This window comes from Rissa tridactyla, chromosome 5 (genome assembly GCF_028500815.1).
Source record: "Rissa tridactyla isolate bRisTri1 chromosome 5, bRisTri1.patW.cur.20221130, whole genome shotgun sequence".
NCBI classification, from domain to species: domain Eukaryota; kingdom Metazoa; phylum Chordata; class Aves; order Charadriiformes; family Laridae; genus Rissa; species Rissa tridactyla.
In genome coordinates this window covers 25092079-25107539 of record NC_071470.1, presented here as the reverse complement: position 1 = coordinate 25107539, position 15461 = coordinate 25092079, and the positions used below count along the sequence as shown (strand labels likewise).

The 15461-nt window shown below is 39.3% G+C and overlaps 2 protein-coding genes across 8 annotated transcripts in view; one reads left to right on the top strand and one right to left on the bottom strand.

Moving 5' to 3' along the window:
- The window catches only part of LOC128910498 (complement C1q tumor necrosis factor-related protein 7), a 129245-nt gene extending 114893 nt beyond the window's left edge, over positions 1 to 14352 (top strand). For all 3 annotated transcript variants that reach the window (XM_054203803.1, XM_054203804.1, XM_054203802.1), the window contains 8 exons: positions 3657 to 3860; positions 4339 to 4428; positions 5234 to 5347; positions 6719 to 6853; positions 8113 to 8235; positions 8836 to 8894; positions 9367 to 9544; positions 10599 to 14352. In XM_054203803.1, the coding sequence (XP_054059778.1) occupies positions 3657 to 3860; positions 4339 to 4428; positions 5234 to 5347; positions 6719 to 6853; positions 8113 to 8235; positions 8836 to 8894; positions 9367 to 9544; positions 10599 to 10787 (1092 nt within the window). In that variant the 3' untranslated portion in view covers positions 10788 to 14352. The remainder of the gene's footprint in view (positions 1 to 3656; positions 3861 to 4338; positions 4429 to 5233; positions 5348 to 6718; positions 6854 to 8112; positions 8236 to 8835; positions 8895 to 9366; positions 9545 to 10598) is intronic.
- The window catches only part of FBXL5 (F-box and leucine rich repeat protein 5), a 37468-nt gene continuing 35774 nt past the window's right edge, over positions 13768 to 15461 (bottom strand). For all 5 annotated transcript variants that reach the window (XR_008466741.1, XM_054203809.1, XM_054203810.1 and 2 more), the window contains one exon: positions 13768 to 14422. Coding sequence is in view for 4 of the 5 variants with exons in the window: in XM_054203809.1 (XP_054059784.1) it covers positions 14346 to 14422 (77 nt within the window). In the remaining variant the exon portion in view is untranslated. The remainder of the gene's footprint in view (positions 14423 to 15461) is intronic.

Sequence of the window (15461 nt, the reverse complement as noted above, 5' to 3'; positions counted from 1 at the left end):
TAATCACGTTCTTGCTTTTTGTTTCCAGTGGTGCAGTTCTTGAGATGCATATAAATGGGTGTGCTTAGCGTACCAAAGGACATGAAGTACGGAAGGACATTAATACAAATTCTGAGTGTTCTACTTCGAATTTTTTAGCTCAGTTCAATTTCATTGGATGCACTATTAAGTTAGATGGACACTTAATCCATGAGAAATAACTTTCACCAGGTATCTAGTTCCAATGTTAATAGAAAACAAATTGGCATTCGTTACCTGTGAGCATATAATTTCCCCACTTACTTTTGTAAACAGTAAAGTATTCATGTGAGTATTTGTGAACAGCGTGTGAAAAGGAGGTGGCAGGTGCAAACATAGTATTTTCTTGCTTCTGTGTTTATACTATTCAAATACAGCATTTATTATTTATGGCTTCACGCATGCCTCCAGATCTTGAAGATAATTATTTCTAAACAGCAGCTGTTATTTTTTTCAGTTATTTTACTAAACCAGAAGTGCCTTACACTTACAACAATATGTAGTTAAAATGCATACACCGCTTGCTATTTTATGTAACATTTATGCAATGATTTTGAGATTCATTCAGCTGTTTATTAGAGACAAACATTTATTTTGGTCATTTATTAGAGACAAACAGGAACTGGAGAGAAAGGTCTATCATTATGTAATTTCTTTTTCAGAATAAATATAAAATTGTGTGATGCATTCAAAAAATCCTTTTTCCTGTTAAATTATAGCCTTGGAGACTATCCAGTCCTATGTTTTCTTGCTTTTATGGAATGCCGTGGAAATTGTTACAATCTAGTACTGTTGAAAATAAAGAAAATTAATAAAGTGCGTTCATGGATGCCTTTTAAGGTTAATTACTTTGAAAGATAAGATCGTTACTGGAACTCAGAACCATAAATATAAACTTAACAGGCTTGAAGCACCCTTAATAGACGAGACCTCATTCAAGAGTTTCAGTCTTAATCTTCACATACAGTAATTGGTTTCTGGGAAAAAAATATACTGAATTTATAAGGAAACAGATCTCTGTTTATAGAAAGACCTGTCTCCAGTACTGTTTCAAAAGAAAAATCATAGAAATTCAAATAAGGGGCGAGATTAATGTAAAATATTATGGACTATATGTTGCAAATCTTAACCTCTTTAATGAGCAAGTGCTCAGAATTTCTTGCATGGATGCAATTTGATGCGTAGTTTCCAAAAGGTTATGTACTGTGTTAATACTTAGTAAAACGGCGCAGTTTGGTAGCTATACTTAGAATGGATGTGAACACTTCAGAGAGAAAAACCAGCATGTTTTATTCAAGTCGTAGATCTTTCTGACATAAGTTCTCTTCCATTTCAAATACAACAGTGGGAGCTCACTGCCCCTTGCCAAAACTCAGACATAAAGCACTATAAAGAGACTGAAGATGCAGCAAAGAATCATAGCACACTAAATCACAACACAGGAAACGAGTCCTGTTGTAAGCAGCAAGAAAGACTGCATGCCAAAGCTTCTCCTCACTAGGAGCCACGCTGAGAAGACAAGGGGCAATGGGTGCAAGTTGCACCAGGAGAGGTTTTATCTCGATATAAGAAAGCCATTTTTTACAGTGAGAACAATCATTCACTCAAACAGCCTCCCCAGGGACACGGTGGAGTCCCCATCACTGGAGGTTCTCAAGCTGCGATTGGACAGGGTGCTGCATAATCTCACCTGGGCTCCCTTTCCCACAAAAGGTTGGACAAGATGGTCTTTCAGGGTCCCTTCCAACCTGAGCTGTTTCATGATTCTGTCAAAGCTAAACTGTACCGCAAAGTGCATTGCCACTGAAGTGCGTTGAAAGTAAAACCAGGGATAAGGAAAATCTTGCTGAGGTAAGAAAACTATTAGTACAGAAAATCTGTTTTCCAAAATTTGAAGAACAGTGGAAAAAACAGTTGTGATTAATAAATCCTTAGGAGTTTTGCCAGATTTTTGTTCACTCTTTGCATTAGAGATTTTTCTAAATTTTATAAAAATTGCACTCAGCAGCAGATGATTTGTTTACCTTGGATGCTATGCCAAACCAAATTCTTTCTTTAGCAAACATTGTACAGGATTATAATAATCAATTTTTTTTCAAAGCAATATAAATAGGACACAATAAAATAGGATTTCGTGTTAGAAGAAACTAAATAAAGCAGGACCAAATTCATTTAGAGACCGTTCTATTTTATGTGGCATGTACCTAATGAAATCTGTATGCAAAAACACTACTGAAGCGACATGTGCACGTGTTCTAACCGTGACTAAAAAAAATTATAATTCTGTGCTGCAACTCGCCAAATGTAACACATATACTTATTATAGAAAGTGTTCGGCATAAAATGACAAAACCTAATTAAATGTTTTGCTGTCCTTTGTCCCTATTCCTAGCCATTCCTTCCTCTTTTGAAATACTTGTGTACTGTTTTAGGATGCTCAGCTTAATTTTAGTTTAATTGTGCAATACCTTTTTTTTGTTTCTTTACCTATTTTTCCTCTCTTTCTTGCTGTCCGTCCTGAACCTCTATATAGATGAATGAAATGCTTAAGGTACAATGTTAATAAATTAAATCAGTGGAGCGATTCCTGTTGTTCCTTGCTTAAGATTTAGCTTGGGTTTGTGCCATTCAGCAATCTTTGCGCACTTCACGTTACTTGATTCTGACATAGTAGTTGTTTGTCAGTAATATTTGCAGTGAATCACTACATTTAAATTTACAAAGTGCTGGGGGCTGTGTATTTTGTCTGTTAATGATGGTTGAGAAGAATCACCGCTGTGTGCCTTCTCTGCTGACTGGAGGTCTAGCTGCGGGGCCCTGCCCAGCTGTTCCACCTCCGGTTGGTTTGAGAAGAAGGGTAACAAACCACGAAGAAGTGGTTTGTTTTGAACAAAAATATTACGAAGGGTGAGCTTTTGTTCTCAGCACCACTAGAAATAGACAAGGGATTCTAAGGAGATGTAAAAACCAATTTGAACTGATCCTAAGACCTTTAAAAGATGACATCTTAGGTGACACGTGAGCAAATAATTGTCAGTGTTATAAAATTAATATGTGCTTTTGAGTCCTAGATTTGCTTCTGGAAAATCTCACCTAAAAGTGTTAAAATTTTATACAAGTCTGAATTACAAGGATTTATCTAAAAATTACTTGACTTCCTCTGCAAATATTTTGGCATCGCGCAGGGTTATCGCGGTGTTATTTATAGAAAAATTACTGGGATTTTGTGCATAACCTCAATGTGTTTTTAATGGAGTGTGATGTGACTAGCATGTAGGATTAGTACCGAACCGTAATTGTTTACCTTTGAATGAATATGTGGTGTTACCTACTCGTCCCTGCAGTTTTATTTGGCCATAACTTTCACTACGTTTTCAGTGCTTTAATAAAGCCAGGTACAGGTCATTAGGTGCATTCATAAGTAAATGCAAATTGCCTGATTTTCCATTACTTTGTCATTTCTTATACATCTGTGAAACAAAGTACATACTACAAGGATATTTCAAAATGCTATTAGGAAAGAATTTTACACTCCTTTTAGGCTCCTGTAAACCCTGAAGTAAGGCCAAACATAGTAAAGACTTAAGCCCAAATTATAAATAAAACTATTTTTATATAACTTCTACTTTCTTTTGAAGTTTGATACCCAGGAAGATGAGCAATTGCTCCAGGCAGCAGCAAAGTATGAGGCTGAATGTACATCGAAGTTTCCAAGCCGCCAATGCCTAACGACCGTAATTGACCTCAATGGGAAAACAGTTTTTATTACCAGGTATATCAAACCTCTGAATCCACCGCAGGAGCTTCTTGATGCCGTCCCAAATAGTTGTCAAACAGCAGCAGTAAGTACTTAGAAAAGAAGTGAAGTTTCTGGGATATAGATTTCACAATGTATGTGTTTGCACGTGCACATAGGCACATAGCACTTCTATATGTTTGCTGTGTAGCGATGCTTTTTATAAAGGAAGAACTAGAGATACAAAACAAAGTAGTAATGACTATGTGTGATACACAGTAAGTCTATCCATTATGATGCTAGAAATGGGTATTTGTCTTCGCTGGAAAAAATATAGGTATATTAACGACTATTGTCCTTTAAAAGACAAAGAATTACGCCAAACCTTAATGGAAGTAAATCATATCAGTCTCTGATGCAAGTTCTAAAATGAGCTAGCTGCTACTGTAATGAATTCAGTCAGTGTTTTGTCATTGGTATCTGTGGAAGGAGCACTGTGCTTCACATCTGGTGTAATACTACTATTGTTATATATCCTTGTTGTGAATTGAAGGGGCGACTTGGTCTATGTTGTTTTCTTGCAGGAATTGGTGGCTCGGTATGTTGCTTTAATTCCTTTTTTGCCAGATAGCGTGTCATTTGCTGGAATTTGTGATTTATGGAGTACATCAGACGTAAGTAATGCATTAATCAGTTCTTTATCCTCTTCAACGTGATGTAACATCCTAGCAGCCCCTGCTTTTGGAGGGAGATGGTACTAGAAAAGCTCGAGGCCCCTTCAGACCTAAATTATTCTGTATTTGTATTACTGTGAGGATTGTTTTTCTTTGTAAGCTCTTTACTTCGAAGAGTGAGGACCAAAGCTTGAGAAAAAAGTTGCTCATCCTGATATAAGCCAAAATAATTATCTTTGATAGGTTGCAATTGATTGACCCTAAGAATGCTTAGGCCTTTAAGTTTTCCCTGTTGTTTTTTTTTCCGTTATAAACCAATCCAAAACGGCTATTCAGGCACAAGTGAAAGGATGCTGACTGATGGAGACTTTAAAACTAGACTTAAAATTGATCATTGTAGTTCCAAGGAACTAGAGAAAAAATATTGCATGTAATGTCAGCAATAATAAGAGATTTGTGGCATATAAATGCTGTTATGTATAGAATAATAGCAGACATTAAGTTACTCACAGATGATGTTTTTACCATCTCAGAACTTTTCAGAGTAACTCAAAAGACAAAAGACCTTGGTTCTTGTGGTACAATCTCAGATTTTTACCACGAGAAATCATGGATTTTTGCAGCATTCACTCTGCATCCTGCATGTTGAAACAGTGCCCGATCAACAATAAAGATCCATTGCAAAGATCTGAGAACTCTTTTGCTTCAGAAGTGTTAAAAAATATTATTAAATGGTGTAAGTTGAAAACACAGTTAATAGCTGCATAGAAAGACTTTTTTTTCCCTTTTTTAATATCTCAATTAGCAATTTCTTTATCTTCTGGCGGGAGATGAGGAAGAACATGCCGTGCTCTTGTGTAATTACTTTCTTGGTATGGGGAAAAAAGCCTGGCTTATCATTGGAAATGCGATTCCTGAGGTAAGAGGATTTTTTCCATGGGTCTGAATATTAACTTTTATTCTCTGACATCTTTGGTTCCCACCAATGGATAGAACTGTTTCTTGCTGGCGCGTTTTTCCAGGAAGTTGTCTAAGCCTTGGGGCTGCTGGAACTGATTCTTTCCAGAGAGAAAAAAAGAATAAGTTGAAAGTATATCTTAGTATAAAGGTCATCTGTTGTTTTTTTTCCTGGACCCATGCTTCCACACATAATCTGGTAGTAGCTGTCATCCTCATAGTAGAATACCCAGCACCTGTAAACCTTGATTGGCCTTTAGCGTCTATAAATGGTGTCTCCAGGACAAAGGTAATGGAGACAGTCCATGTGCAGTGACTTGAGTCGGGAATACGCAGCCTGTGACAGAGTTGGGGTGGGACTGGGTAAAGGTTGAGAGGTGGCAGGAGGGGGCTAGGGGCCTGCCAGGGATTCTTACTGCTACGTACCCGTCTCTTGCTTCTCTCTCCAGCTGATGGCGGAGCTGCAGTGAGTAATGATAGCTCTGCTCTGGCTCCAACAGTCTTCATCTGCCTTCTGTAACAGAGGCAGGTTAGCCACTCTGCTGTGCCTTGGGCTGCAAATTGCCACCATTAGTATCTCAAATTACCAAGCACATGTGAAAATTTTGCCAAACAGAATTACGGTAAAAATCCCTGTCACGACTAGTGTCTTTAGCACATTCTCAGATCTTGCACAGCAGGAACAGGTACTCGGGTACATTCCTTCCACTCCAAATCTGATGGAGATGGTAGTGCTTAATAACGCGTTCAGCTTAGGCATGCTGTAAGGAGGGAGTTTATGCCAGGTATTTCAAGGTACCTGAAAAGTGGGGGAGATAACAAGAAAACAGAAGAGCAGTTTAGGGATTCCTGTTAGAGAATATAAAAAGATAGCTGGGAAATTCCTTTCAGTGCCCGCATGAGGGATGGCTGATGGATGAGACGCAAAGTGCACTGCCTGGGCGGCAGTCCTGCAACTTGGAGATTGCCCGTGGGCGAGAGTTGTGGCAGTAGCCAAGTAGGACATGCTGATACTGAAGTGGCATCCAGTAAACATTCCTGTATATAGGATTTCACATCAGTTGTTAGATGAACTGAGATGACTATAAGAATCTCTATTTTAAGAATGGCTTGAGGCTGTGCATGCCTAACACTGACACATAAGAGACAACACTTATTATTATGTAAGTGTTAGTTGATTGAATTGTAATGAACCTGTAAATTCTGCCCACCAGTTTGCCCCGAAAAAGTACTGTTTATCTCAATGGTAAAAATTTAATATTCCAAACAATACAAACTGTACTGTCTTTGTAGCCAGTTTTAAAACATCTTTCTCATATTTTTTTCTTCCTAGGGACCAACTGCGTATGTATTAACTTTGGAACAAAGTCAATATGTAATTTGGAATCCCAGTACTGGGTGTTTTTATGGGCAGTATGATACTTTCTGCCCCCTACAAAACGTGTACTGTCTGATCAGCTGTGACAATGTAAGTGTACCCAGTCTTGTCACATTTCTGTACATTTAAGAGCTGATAACTCTGTATTTTTTTTGACATTATGCATCATGTGCTCATCAGTGTAACTATATTTATGCTGTTATGTTATTAGTGATTTTATTCAATCTTAAGTAGGTTTTTCTTATTTCAAATATTTAGAGTAACTGAAAGATATATTTTTTTTAATCAGCGTTTAGGTGGATAATGACATCCATTCATATAATTTTTGTTACTTGGTTTTACTTATGTGTTTCCCAACTTGGATGGCCTAAGTTTAGCACTGCTTAGCTGAGGAGCAGCAATTCAGTGAAATGTAACTGATAAATGAAAAATAAAGCATGTTGGAAGGAGTCACTTGAGTTGCATAGATAGTGGCAGGCACAGCACCAAATGGTCTAACAAGGGAAAAAAACAGGCCGTACACAGAACCGTCAGTTACAAAAGGTTATGCATTAATTAGTACATTTACATATTAATTGTTGATACTGTTTTGCAGCCTTAGGAGTAGTAATTTAAAGGTTGTTTTGAACAAGAAGCCTACAGTGCTTGCGTGCTTCAGACTAGGCTCAAACACAGACCAAACCGAACACATATAAAGAAGTGGAGTGCAAGACATGGGTTCCTCTTGATGACAAAATACACAGAGAAGCTACCTGTGCAATATCTACTTATATTCTGCATCATAAGCTTGAAACAGCAATGGTGCTGGGGTGCAGCAGGCTCCCAGGCATCACAGCCACAGCTGCACTGTGCTGGGCCACTGGAAGAACTTCATCAGAATTCAGAAAAGACTCGTGTAGTAATCCAGAGGGATGGAAATGCAGCTCAGGCCAGTGGAAGAAATTCTGTCGTATACTGTAACCCAACACCCCGTGATGCTGAAGTGCTGGTAAAGGCAGAAAGTTTCTGAAAGCGTAAAAGCTGCCATGGTGCGCAGTGGATGGGGTGTTGAAAAGGAAATACTGGAGAAAACAAAGATGCAGCAGGAAGAGTTGCCAACTGCAGACAGTAGTTCTGATCATACGCTGGTCTCAATCCATACTCACAAGATAGGACAGACCAGCAGCACCCTTTTGCTGGAGAGTGCAAAAACTGCACATCAGCTGTGATTGCCTTGTTCCATATGAACTCATACCCATACTTGCTATAGGAGGTCAGGACCATATAGTATGTTATTGCCATTGAAGTAGAACATGTTACAGAGCTGGGATTATATGCTGAAAAGTTAAAACAAACTTGCTTTCTCGTAGATTTGGTTTAATATGCAAGAATATGATTCCCCAGTAAGGATAAATTTTGATATCGGCAAACCAAAACTTTGGAAGTCTTTCTTTTCAAGAAGCCTGCCATACCCTGGTCTCCGCAGCGTTCAGGTATGGATGTATCTATTACTGACTTCATTTGAGGGGTTCAGAGATCACAGACTTAGTCTCTGCTGGTTTATATTAAGTTCTTTGGAATCCTGTGGTTCGGTATATTTATGTAATAGCATTGGTTTTAAAAAATTTTTCCCAGGCACTCCTTAAAAACCTGAAAACAAGAATACTGCCAAGTATTTGGTTTTACACAGAATGAATGCACATCTGTTGTCCTCTAAATATCTATGTGAGATCCCAGGCCAACAGTGAAGTAAATCTTTAACACAACCCTATCAAAATAAGTAGCTTGGTGGTACAGAGAAAATGTCAACTTTTGTCTTACAGCTAGGAAGGCGTTATTTCAAGCTGTACACACATCCTTAGTAAATAAACAAAAATTTCTATACAGTTTCTCAAAGGTATAAGCAGCTGATGTTTACTTAAAAAAAAGGCATCTAGGTAATGCTTTTATTGTGTCTCTACTAAATAATAGATTATTTCAGCATAATTGTGAACTCAGGCAAGTACCATCAAGGCAGTAACTCCTGAAGTTACATTGTTGTATAGCTAGAAAGATTGCACTTTTTAATACTTAAATTTTTTATTTCTTGCTAGCCTCAAGAATTAGTTTATCAGCATTCGGACAAGGCTGCTGCAGTGGAACTACAGGGCAGGTAATTCTACCTCTAAAATAAATGCTGTCAGTGCTGATCACTAGAGGTGGAACATCTTCTTACATTCCTCAAGCATATTCATACCTAGGTCCTAAAACCTGGCATTGAATCCTAGGAACGGAGAACGGCCTTAAAAAAAAAAATAATCAGAAGCTGTAGTTCACAGGGCTTTTTTTAATTTTCTCTCTTTAATAGAGATTGCCAGAAAGCATTGCTGTACAGTTTCCTAATAAGCAAAATGCTGTAGAGGGATGAGAGGAGAGGCTGTAGACTAAAAAGGGGTGTAAGTCCCTGCCCTCCCATTGTTACTGAAGAGAAAGCTATGTTGGCATTGCTTTTCTGTGCTTTTAGGTTGTGGTAAGTTAAACTGGTCATTTATGTTCCCCATAACCTGTATGAAGTGTGTCAAGGGAGATCAGTTCAGGTGTCCAGTAAATACTAGAACTCTAATAATAGGTATGTTTTATTGCAGGATTGAAAAAATATTAAAAGATAAGATTATGGAATGGAGACCAAGGCATCTAACTCGTTGGAACAGATACTGTACTTCTACCCTGCGTAACTTTCTGCCACTGCTGGAACAAAACCAAGGCAAAGATGTAGAAGATGACCATCAGGCAGAGCTGCAAAAACAGCTAGGAGATTACAGGGTACAGTTGTGAATGCACATGGCTTGTGCACAGAAGTAGGAAGCTAAAGCCCTAGGATTTAGTATCGCTACTCTGTGGTAGAGAAGCGTGTCCCAGGCTATTCCTTTCCTCTGCTACCAAAAGTCCTAAGAGCTTTTATACTAAAGCTAAACCAGTGTAATATTTACAGAGTGAATGACTGATGATATATTTTATTTCATTTGTAGATGTTGGAGATAAAAACTTTATGTTGAACAGAAAGATAAGACTGTAAAGATAAATTGGCTGCACTGTTCTTGTATTATTGCAGTACCACAACAGTCACTACCTGCAATACATAAAAACCTGGGCAGTCTCCTTGCACTGGGCTGACTGGTGCATTAGTCTGGTCAGCGAGAACCTGGCACTGGTACTGAGTAGCACTACACACAGTCTTACAGATGCAGGAGCCCACACAACAACGTGCTTTACTGCAGTTTTCTACTCTTTGCTCCACTCTTTAAAGACAGAAGAAAATTTACTTAAGCATTCACTGCAGCCAGTGGTGTACCTATGCATCCTTCCTCCAGGCCCTTCTAAAGGTCACGGCATTCTGTTCTTTATGTAAAACATGGTAACAACACTGTACACAACTTCGGCAATTTTCAGATGAGTTGAGGTTTCAGTTCCTGTTGAACCTGAAACGTATGATGGGCAAGAAATGTTTGCCACCTCAACCCCCCAGCCGGTGCAGACAGGAGAACACAATGAATTAAAACCAGTTACAAAGCAGAAAAGCAACAAAGTTATGCTGTAGGTGTTCAACAATATAACTTTATTCTAGTGGATTTCATCTTCACTTTGAACTTAACCCAAACTTAAGAGGAAAAATGTCAAAGTTTGCCTGGAATATATGAAACAGGGAGGTGGTATTAAGATGCAATAAAAATGGCCATTTTGTATCTCCTCAGGCCAGCAATAGAAAAGATAAGTTTACACGCACAGTAAAACAGATTTTTAAAACTATGTATTTATTCAGGTGCCTTTACCTTTTCTTCTTACCTTATGTGGTTTTTTTCCTCTTTCTTTCTCCCAGGTCTCTGGATTTCCTATTCATATGGCATACTCTGAAGTCAAGCCTTTAATAGAAGCTGTACACAGCACAGGAGTTCATACCATTGATGTTTGCAACGTTGAATTTGCTCTAGCTGTGTATATTCATGCTTATCCCCAAAATGTTCTCTCTGTATGGATTTATGTTGCTTCACTTGTTCGAAATAGGTAGTATAGAGTAGTCAGAATACCTCAAGAAATCTGATTAATGTAGCTTATGTATATTTGCTTATGTAGTAAATATAACAGATGTCTCACGCTGCTGATTTGAGCTATCCCAACTATTTCAAAAATAGAGTGAGAACCTCATTTTTAGTAGCTGCAAACACATGAGCTTTATTCATCCTCCAACCACCAAAGATACTACTTATTACTGCTAAGGAAGAGGCTGACTGCTTAAAATTCCAGTACTAATAGGTCAATTTTATACAGTTTTTATAGCTCCCAGTGGGTCATGACATGCTGAAAGGCATTACACATGCCCACATACAGTGACATCGCAGAGTGAAATGGTAGAGCTTGGACACCTAATTTTCAGGTGAAACTTCGTTCCTGGAACCCTGCCTTGAAAACTATGTTTTTAGCTAGCCAGTTTATTTTATCGACAGACCTTCTACCTCTCCAAAGACACTGTCATTCAGTTACAATACAAATAGTTACAGTTTTCCACTACCTGAGTTCCAGAATGAAGACCCATGAATAAGTTTTGTGCACCAAAGAGCCATCGGTGAAGGCCATATTTCAGCTTTTAAGAGGCTGCTGCTTCTGCTAGTTCATACGTTGTGTCTGTATAATGCCAGCACCATTTAGAGGTGTAAGGTGACATTTTCTTAATGTTTAACATAAAAGTTAAAGTATTTACACAGAATCACAGGATGGTTTGGGTTGGAAGGGACCTCAAAGATCATCTAGTTCCAACCCCCCTGCCCCTGGTCTCCCACTAGACCAGGCTGCTCAAAGCCCCATCCAGCCTGGCCTTGAACACCTCCAGGGATGGGGCATCCACAACCTCCCTGGGAAACCTGTTCCAGTGTCTCACCACCCTCACAGGAAAGAATTTCTTCCTTATATCTAATCTAGATCTCCCCTCTTTCAGTTTGAGGCTGTTACCTCATGTCCTATCATTACACTCCCTGATAAAGAGTCCCTCCCCATCCTTCCTTCAGGTACTGGAAGGCTGCTATAAGGTCTCCCCGGAGCCTTCTCTTCTCCAGGCTGAACAACCCCGACTCTCTGAGCCTATCCTCATAGCAGAGGTGCTCCAGCCCTCTCATCATCTTCGTGACCCTCCGCTGGACCTGTTCCAACAGGTCCGTGTCCTTCTTGTGTTGAGGACTCCAGAGCTGGACACAGTACTGCAGGTGAGGTGTCACCACAGCAGAGTAGAGGGGGAGAATCACCTCCCTCGACCTGCTGGCCACGCTTCTTTTGATGCGGCTCGTACCAAAACCTAAGTGGAAGCTCACTCATTTTATACAGGAGTTTGATTAAATTGAGTGTGAAATCCTTACCTACAAGTTCCACTAGTAAAAGATTATCAAAGGAGTTTACTAATAAGCAGATTGGATTTTTAGTACGTGAGTAATGGTGTTAACTGTTAATGCTTTTATAAATAGCTTTTCATGCAGTTACCTTACTAATGCAGCTCTTCCAAGTGAGAGTGGTGGGTAGGACCAACGTTCCTACAGGAACAACATTCACCAGAACATATCAAAGTTGAAATTGTTCTTGAGCTTAATTCCAAACCAGACTCAGTCCATCTAATAAATACTAGACACAAAATCTTTGGTTTAGAGCCTCTGGTTGCCACAGGTTCCCTTTGGAAACCTCTGGCAGAAGGGAGTAGGTACACTGTCATCACACAATGCTTTGCTGAACAACACTGATGACATCTCACAAGTTTAGTCCAACTCCCCTTCAGAGAAGGGTCAAGAAAAAACACAGTAAGTGAACAGAATTTTCTGCAGCTGATTCATCCCTCAGCTCTGTCTCTACCAAACTGCACAGAAAACCACCTAGCAGCAAGAAGGACCTCTAGCTGCACCTTCCCAGCCTCAGAAACAAAGTTCTGGAACAAGTACAGATGCAAGAAAGCCCACCATGTACCCTATTACTCTCATCTTGCCTCAGTCAGCGTTGCACAAATAGCCACGTATCTACTTTAACCTTTGGGCAACAAAGTAAATTAAATGCAGCTTCCTTGAAGCAACAGCTGCTGGAGTAATGGTGTCCTTTTATACCTCCTCTGTAGGCTTCTAACTGAGCACTGTACGTTCTGCTTCCAGCCCATGTTCAGCTGTTAAACATGAACAATGAACTGCGCACAAACTTTCCATTCACTTGTATTTCTCTTATCTTACTGTTCTTTAGTACTAGTGGGAGCAAGATGGTATCAAAACTTGCAGTTTATTTTAATCTCCAGCTGTGCCCACAAGCTGACATCCCAGACACCAGGAGTCTTGACAGCTACATATGCCACCATGATTGCTGTCCTAAATAACTACTACTCAAGAGAATTTATTCAATTAGTAAAACAGGTAAAAATTACTAGTTTGACATACTGTCAGTCTTCAAAATAAAGCAGGATGGAGGGGGAAAAAAAACCCCACAACTGTCTGCCTTCTACAAAGGCTGCCACCTACCCCTCCTCTGCCCAAGGGAAAAACCACCTGCAGCCATGCCAGCCATACAAGCGGGTGCCCATTACAGTCTGCAACTCAACATGGGCAACAACACTCACTTCCTCTTGCGGTGGGCTCTTCCCCAGACCACCCCACACGCGACTCATACATTACTCGTGTCTCCTCCTAGTGCAGGTTTCGCTCAGCCCAACAAGAGATTCTCTTCCTCCCTGCCAGTCCCTTACTGTGCAGGGAGGGGTCTTTCTGAAAATCAAAGCAATGGGCAAAATGTATCATTGTCTTCTACAGATTTCCTGTGAATGAGAACTGACATCCTTTGAAGTTGTTTCAAAAATGCATCTTAACACAGTCAAAGAAGAAACAAAACCAAAACAAACCCCCCCACGCACACTGCAAGGTTCACAGCTCTGCAACCACCACAGCACCCACCCACCCAGTCTCTGCAGCCTACTGGTATGGCACGCCTAGATATTACACCTTAAAAGCATATATATTCAACCGCTACATAACTTTTTTGTTGGTGGGAATGTTTTATTTGAGTATGTCTTTCAAGCCCAAATACAAAACCAAATGCAAAAGGAAGGTGGGAATTTCCCTAATTTTGCAATATAAAGAACGACTTCAGGATGAGAGGAAAGGGGGAAGAAACAAGGCTCCTAAAGATGTAGAATTGTTACCCAAATGCAGACAGTACATTTCAAATTCTCTGCAGAGCTTTATATTGTACTTACGGATTCAAAATAAAAAAAAACATTCACTTAACACAAAAATAATCCTGTAAAGTATATTTAAGTGCCAAACTTGGAAGAAAGTGGCATTAAAAAAAAATAATCTGAATGTTTTCCCATCTTCCCCAAATTAAGTAAAACAAAACCCAACACCCTTCAAACCAAATGAGATTTTGTGAGATTGTTACAACACTGTACAGTACACTCATAATTAACATTTTGAAGTTGTGGGCAGGGTCAGGCTAGTATAACAAATCTCACTCCAAGGATTGTTAACACAAGATGCGAACTGTAAGTAAAGTGCATGAAAGGAAGCCTGCTCAGCTAAATGAAGTAGACTGAAAGGTCAGAAGTCAGCGGTCATTCGCCAGAGCGGCAGCAGGCCCGAAAACCACACTGCAAATTCTGGCATCCACTGGCGGTTTCAGCATGAGGACCTGCACAAAAACAGAACAAATGTGAAAAGAAGAAAAGGCCATTTATTTAGATGCAGAATTCTCATAACCTGGTAATTCAGAATATATCTTTTTTTTAGTAGACTAAACTTCCTTCAGCACTGTGAAGCCTGAAGCACTGTCAGTACTATTGTAGTATAAAAACCTCGATTGGAACAGTTATTTTTCAAGAGATTTTTGCTCTGATAGCTTAGTGCCATGAAGATAACACATTCAAAAATGAGACAGACGTATGATGAGCAACACTAAATGCAGTTTAAGCCAGCTCTCACAGCTAGCTTTCAAAATGAGGTATACTTTCACAATCCATATTTAACTCCCATTTTTCAAATTCAGATGACGACTTCATGGCATTACCAAAGAAACCGTGATCTCCAAAAGTCTTTCTACTGTAATGGAACAGTTTGGGTTTTTTTAGTCTGGAAGGTTTTTTGTTCCTTCATGAACACTTCATGGTGGGCTAGACCTCACATACTCCGACTGGAAATTCAAATATTAAAGAGAAAATCACCTTTAGTATCACTGTGGTTTTCAGAAGCCATTAGGCTAAAAACCAGCCATTCAAAAAGAAAGAAAAAGTTGGGAGCACAGACAGGATAAACCAACACTGTAATTCTACCCACCTCCACTTACCTTCGCTTACTGTTATCCCTTTAATTTGAAATGTTACAGTGATCATGAGATAAGAAACTATTAAGTTTATTACTACAGGATTTTATTTCCTGCAGCCATAAGCCTGCTTTAGAGACACAAACATTTACATTCAGGTTGGCTGAACTCTGGCACCCAACATAAATTGGCAGTGGGCCGCTGAGTTAACTAAAACAAGCTGGTAAAGACCTAACCAGGACAACCCAAATTTCCCCCCGCTTTGTGTTTGAGACAAATCAAAGAATATTTAAGGTGGCTTTAATATATTCAGAAAAGACTAGCAAAATCATGTAACGAACTAGGGCACCATGCCATGTCTGGCTTGCTTTTTTCCCCTTGAACAGTAATTTAAGTCATAATTCAATTAATT